Source organism: Aedes albopictus, chromosome 3, assembly GCF_035046485.1.
Source record: "Aedes albopictus strain Foshan chromosome 3, AalbF5, whole genome shotgun sequence".
NCBI lineage: Eukaryota > Metazoa > Arthropoda > Insecta > Diptera > Culicidae > Aedes > Aedes albopictus.
Genome location: NC_085138.1, coordinates 449,658,703 through 449,665,797, shown reverse-complemented (window position 1 = coordinate 449,665,797; position 7,095 = coordinate 449,658,703). Strand labels below are relative to the sequence as shown.

At 39.6% G+C, this 7,095-nt stretch overlaps 1 protein-coding gene across 1 annotated transcript; it reads right to left on the bottom strand.

The window, feature by feature from the left end:
* Positions 1-580: 580 nt before the first annotated feature.
* On the bottom strand, positions 581-5,297 carry LOC134289939 (uncharacterized). Its single transcript, XM_062856779.1, has 2 exons — positions 3,742-5,297; positions 581-811 (listed from the first exon to the last, which is right to left on the bottom strand). The coding sequence occupies exons 1-2, from the start codon at positions 4,640-4,642 to the stop codon at positions 735-737; spliced, it is 978 nt and encodes a 325-aa protein (XP_062712763.1). The 5' UTR covers positions 4,643-5,297; the 3' UTR covers positions 581-734.
* Positions 5,298-7,095: the final 1,798 nt, after the last annotated feature.

The following is a 7,095-nucleotide window of genomic DNA, read 5'->3' as shown; positions in this document are numbered from 1 at the left end:
TTTAGAAAGTTTCAGATGATTTTGGGCGAGTTTCAGAAGCATTGCTCAGGCGTTATGAAGGCCTTTTCGGTGGTTTCTGAGGGTCTCAGGTGCGTTACATGAGGTCTGAGGGGTGATATGTTCGGATAACAACAACAAGTCTATAGTTTTCTCACTGAATACTGACCACAGGTCACTTTATTGCCCGTGCTATTTATAGTCGTTATCAACAATAACAATCATTAAGTTGCTTTGTTTATTTATCTACAATGCACAGCTCATCATCAACACTACTACTATAAAATAGAACACAACGTTGATTGTCAACATTGATCAATTTATAAGCTGGCCGTGTTGCTAGTAATTCAAATTGAAACTTAACAATACCTTTACCTTTCAGTAAGATTGTTTAAACCGTAAGCTAAATAGTAACTTGAATTCAACATTAATCATAGTTCACACATTTAATTCACACTCGTAGAATTCATAGTTGGTACACATACATGTCATCTATTTTCTTTTTCTTCAATCTTGTAGATCTTCTTAGATTACTCGTCGTATCCGGAACCGATTGCATATTGGGTCGTAATACGCTGGGATGAAGTTCGCGAGATGCTGGTAGTGGTGGTTCGGGACTAGGAGTGAACCCTCTAAACTCTTCCTCGCTTTCTTCCAGGTGTTGATACTTTCTCTTCGACCCTCTCTTGTTGATGGCATCATCCTCGTTGATCGGCTTGGGTAGCTGGAGCGTCACATTACGCCTTCGTCCAGTCTGACTCCGAATCTTCACCTGCCCCTTGTGGGCCGAGATGAGGGCTGTTCCGATTGAGATCTGTAATATATTTTGAGAAACCCTCTTAATAAATGTTGCATCTATCCATTTTTCAGCGTCTTTTGTATTATGGTTCTTATAGTAAACCTTATCTCCTAGTTTCAAATTGTCATAAGGATCTTTATTTCCATCAGTTGAAAAGTTAACTTTCTTTTCTAATGGTTCGGCTAGGTGTTGTTTATAGTGATTTTTTGGATTGACTAAATCCAACACTGTCTTTGGTTTGAAATTCAAAACACTTTCCGATGGACATTTTCCTCCTTCGGGCAGGCAGGTGTTTCGGTAATTGAAAAGAAAGTAGTTAAGTTTATCCTGAAGATCCATACTTCTCATTGCTGGGTCCAACAAAAATTTCTTCAATACCTCTTTTGCTACTCTCACTAATCGTTCCGCTTGCCCATTGCTTTGGGGATGGTAGGGTGGACTTTTAAATACCTGAATGCCTTGTCTTTCCAGAAAACCATTAAAATTACTTGAATTAAAAGGTGGACCGTTGTCTGTAACTACTACATCCGGAAGACCAAACCTTGCAAAAAAATTAATGAACTCTTTAATCACTTTCTCTGCCTCAGTACCGTATTTCATCCAAACAATTTCCAGCCATTTAGAATAACTGTCAACCACCAATAGGAACGTTCGCCTTTCAAAATAGAAAAAATCAGCGTGAATTCTGCTAAATGGCCTAGAAGTAGAAATCCATTCAGAAGTACCTTTGTGAGTGGGAACAACCGATGTTTTTATGCATACCTCGCAATTCTTCACAAAAGATTCGATATCCGAGTTGATTCCACACCAATACACACTTCTTCTGGCCAGCTGCTTCATTTTGACGATCCCTGTGTGATTAACATGAAGCATTTGCAAAACCTTTCTTTGTAACGAAGAAGGGATAATAACTCTTTCTTGAAAAAGTAAGCATCCGTCGATTTCCTCAATGTCTTGATGCTGTGAGAAGATGTTTTTGAAGCATGGATCTATTCGTTCCGGCCATCCATTTTTCATAAAGGCTGCAACTTGTTGCAGATAAAAATCTTTTAATGATTCTCTAGCTACAACCGTGAAATCTAAAGGTAAATCTCCAGAAAAGTTTAAATTCTTAATATACTGTTTTTCTAAGTGTTTAGGTACTTCTATCTCCAATGGAAAACGCGAACAAAAATCAGCATTAGCCATTTTGTTCGCTGGTCGGTATTCAATATTGAAATTACAGATTGACAACTCCATTACGTATCGTTGAATTCTGGTAACTGAAATTGAATTTCGCCCTTCTTTACCGAATATCCCCAAAAGGGGTTTATGATCTGTAAAAATCGTAAAACTTTGACCAAATAAAAATTTGTGGAATTTTTTAACTGTCGATACTATTGCCAATGCTTCCAAGTGAAGAATAGGATAACTTTTTTGAGCCTGATTAAGTGAAAATGACGTAAACCATATGGGTTTTTCTACGCCATCAATGACATGTGATATAACTCCACCAAGGCCGTAGGAGGAAGCATCAGTACTAACGACGATCGGCTGTGTAGGATCGTAAAATGTCAGAACGTTTGCTTTCAATAATTTTGTTTTACAGTTATCAAAAGCCTCATCACATTTGAAATCCCACAAAAATTTAACCTCTTTTTTGAGTAAATAATACAAGGGACTCAAAGTTGTGGACAAATTTGGTAAAAACTTTCCATAATAATTTACTAATCCCAAAAAAGCCTTCAATTCGGTAGCGTTTCTTGGCTTTTGTGCTGCTATTATAGTTGATACTTTGTCTGGATTAGGCTGAAGTCCGTTGTCTGTTATGATGTGTCCCAAATATGGCAGTTGAGTTACAAAAAATTTACACTTCTTAAAATTAACTTTTACATTAGCTTTTGCTAACCTGTCCAATACCATTATTAATCGTTTGTAACAGTCGTCAAAATCTTTGCCTGCAATTAAGACATCGTCAAGATAAACGTAAACGTATTCAATGTCTTGTAAAATAGACTCCATCACCTGTTGAAATATGGCTGCGCTTGATGATGCTCCTTGGGGGAGCCGATTGTAATTGAAGAGACCCTTAATGGTATTGATAACTACAATTTTCCTTGATTTTGCTGACAACTGCAGCTGAGTATAAGCGGTTGCTAAGTCCAAAGAACAAAACATTTTACAGCCAGCCAGCGATGCAAATAAATCCTGGGCTGTTGGTAAAGGATAAGTGTTAGCTATCAAAACCTTGTTGATCGAAGCTTTACAGTCAATAACCAGCCTGATGTCGCCATCTTTCTTTATAATAACTACCACAGGAGAAGCCCATAAACTGGTTTTAATTGGGGTTATTATATTGTCTTTTTCTAATAAGCTCAGATGATCCAAAACTTTCTCCTTCAGGCGATAAGGCACATCATATGGTTTTCGAAATATTGGACGGTCCTCTTTCAAAACGAGCTCAGCTTCGAATCCAACAATAGGGGAAGAAAAATCTCTATTGAAAGTTTCACCATAACGCTGCTTTATGATGTTCAAAGCGTTTTCACGATTATCTTCCACTCTATTAATTGCACCAAAACTGCCAGATTGCGCCATTTTCAAAAAATTGTCTCGCCAACCACTGTAAAATATGTCTAACCAATCTCTTCCAATAAGAGAGGTAAATTGATGATCTCCGTTCAGAACTACTAGCTCAAGTTTAGCAGAAATACCATTTAGGCAAATAGAAACAAAAGCTTTACCAAAAATTTCTAAATTTGATCCGTTGATCACTACCAGGTTTTTACTGCTATTTTTCAAACCAACACCATTGAATTTACCAAGAAATTCTGTTTTGCTAATGACCGACACAGCCGAACCACTATCTACTTCCATTAAACATGTTTTTCCTTCTATTATGACTTCGAGCAGACAAGGTTTGCTTATTTTCCTAGCAGATGAAATCATAAGGCAGGGATAATCACCTTCTTCCTCACTTTCAGAATCGTAGTCTACTCGGAGTCTCTTGAAATAGTCGTGGACTTCTTTTGGCTTTGTGACCTCCTTCACCGAATTGACCGAATCTCCTTGACTATCCTTATATCGATAACAATTCTTCTGGATGTGGCCCCGCTTCCTACAAAAATGGCAGACAAAATTGGCGTATCTGCCCCGGCTCGAATTCCGTTGGCCCGACCTTGATCGTCCTTCCCGTCCTTCATATTTCCTATAAACTGCACGCGAATCTCCATTTTTACTGAATTTTTTGTCCCACGACCTACTACGGTCGCGATCATATCTATCCACCCTAGACTGTCTGTTCCCTAGGCGATTCTTAACAGAATTTACTCCAGCTCCAGCTGCTGTTTCGGCAAAATAAAGGCTGTTGTTGTTCGCCATTTCAAATCCCTTAATTATCCTTTCAGCCGAACGCAAATTCAATTCTTCTTCATTTAACAGTCGCTTTTGAAGCTCCCTATTATATACACCGAAAACCAATTGATCACGAATAGCGGAGTCACGAAACGCGCCAAAATCGCACGATTCAGCCAAATGTTTAACCGCCAGAACATAATTTTCTCCACTTTCCGTAGGGCTTTGCCGTCTACAGCGAAACTTAAAACGCAACATTATTTCAGAATCAATTTTGTCTAGTCGTTCTTTCAATTTTTTCGTTATTTCCGCGTATGTTAACGTCTTAAGATCCGTGGCTGGATACAAGAGTTTCAATTCTTCAAACACCGCTAGTCCCGCACAACTCATGAATATGTCTTTCTTCCGTTCTTCCGCAATATTGTTTGATGAAAAAAAATATTCAATTAACTCTACGTAATTCGAAAAACTGGTGCCGGGGACGTACGGGTCGATTGTGCCGATCAACGCCATTTTGACTGCACCGAATCAGTATTATACACAATCAAAATTAAAAGTTTATGGAAAAATGCTCATGCAATTGTCCACGTACCTGTCTAGCCGCAACTGGAGATGTCCTGATCTCGCTGCAATCCGCTGTTGACCGGTCGCCGGCTTGGGCCGTTCCTTAAAGTTGCACTTCCGTGGCCGTCGAAACCACCGTTCTCAGTACTAGTTATTCCTTCCTACACGTAACCGATTTGTAATTCCGTTCACAGACCCAAAGAAACACCACCGTGAAAATTGCTCAGGCGTCGCTTTTCGACCGGCTGAAAGCACAACAAAGAATACCACAATTAGAATGGCCTCACACAATAACACTTTCCGTAAAACTTTTCGCCGGACAAGATATCACCTTGTGCGAATCACCAACTGCCAAAGCCACTATTCTCACGCGGCCGGATATAGCATCACACTCTAATTCTCCGTATAATGACCACTTCTTCCGAAAAATCCTTCCGTATTCCACGAACCGCGATAACAATTGCGCTCCCGAAAAGCAACCAACTCCTTGCCAACGCTCGTAACACTGCCCACTGATATGTCTGCTCTTTTGCTTCTTTTGTTCAACCTTCACTTTCACTTTTATCTCGCCGCCAACTGATATGTTCGGATAACAACAACAAGTCTATAGGGCACTGCATTGTTATGATTTTGTATGGGATTTTGAAGTTTCTTGGCCTTGTTGTTTACAAAATTTCTGTAAGAGTGAAAGAGAAGGAGAGAATTTCATGCAGTGCCCTATAGTTTTCTCACTGAATACTGACCACAGGTCACTTTATTGCCCGTGCTATTTATAGTCGTTATCAACAATAACAATCATTAAGTTGCTTTGTTTATTTATCTACAATGCACAGCTCATCATCAACACTACTACTATAAAATAGAACACAACGTTGATTGTCAACATTGATCAATTTATAAGCTGGCCGTGTTGCTAGTAATTCAAATTGAAACTTAACAAGGGGGTTTTAGAGGGATTTCGAAGGCATTTCAGACAGCTTCAGATGATTTTGACGAGTTTCGGAGGTGTTATTCAGGCGTTACGAAGGCATTTTTGGTGGTTTCTGATGGTCTCAGGTGCGTTACATGGAGTTTAAGGGGGATCGAAGGCATTTCAAATAGCTTCAGATGATTTTTTGCGAGTTTCAGAGGTGTTACGTAGGAGTTACGTAGGAGTTTCGGGGGTTTTTGAGGGTCTCAGGTGCGTTACATGGTGTCCGAGGTGGTTTTAGAGGGATTTGAAGGAGTTTTATGAAACTTCAGAGGATTTTGACGGGTTTCAGAGGCGTTACGCAGGCGTTTTCGGGAGTCTCAGAGGTGTTACAGGAGGTTTTAAGGGTGGTTAAAGGGCCTACAGTTTCTGAAGGTACATTTTGTATCACAGCTCGTAAGTAAGCTTTAGGGAGATTTCAGCGGCGCTTCAAAGCGTTTCTTAAACGTTTCAGGTGGTTTCAGAAGAGATTCAAGACATTTCAAACTGTTTACGCTTGTAGATCCGATGACCGTTAGTCAAGGGAGCTCTTACAGATTCTTATACAAACATTGAACTTACCATTTATCAGCACAAACTTGCATGAGGCAGTGTGAGCATTATTTTTTCAATCATTCAAGCACACAAGTTATGCATGTAGATTCGATGACTTATGCTCAAGAAAATTCTTAGAAAACCGTAAACAGTCCCAAACCAACCCCATATTCCCTCATTGCTGCCCCCTGAGCACGCCCTAAACTCCCCTTGACTCCACTTGCAACTTAATTCAATTAAACCAACCTTATCCCTAATCTAAAGCATTCCAGCTGCTCTGAACACAATCAGATTCCATTTAGGTAACGTTACCTAAATGGAGGGACCTAAATAGATTTTACTTAAATGGATTCGACTTAAATGGAGGTTTGAGTGTATATAATCGATTTAGTGGGCACTTTAAAAAATTCTGGTTCCTTCAAATCCCAAGGAGCAAATGGGGATTCGCCTATTTTTCTCCAGAGGGATTTGAGTACCGTAAAACGGGGTATCATTGATCAGCGGGGTAACATTGATCGGCTTGACCGACCTCATGAAATGTTATGACATGTAATTTATGAAAATTGAATTTCATAAACATTGAAATAAATCGATTTTTCCGTAACTGTGTTTTGTAACGCAATGAGATACATTGACAAACATTCATCTTCTTCTCTTCTTCTTCTTGGCGTAACGTCCTCACTGGGACAAAGCCTGATTCTCAGCTTAGTGTTCAATGAGCATTTCCACAGTTTTTAACTGAGAGCTTCCTCTGCCAATGACCATTTTGCATGTTTATATCGTGTGGCAGGCACGAAGATACTCTATGCCCAAGGAAGTCAAGGAAATTTCCTTTACGAAAAGATCCTGGACCGACCGGGAATTGAACCCGTCACCCTCAGCATGGTCATTGACAAAC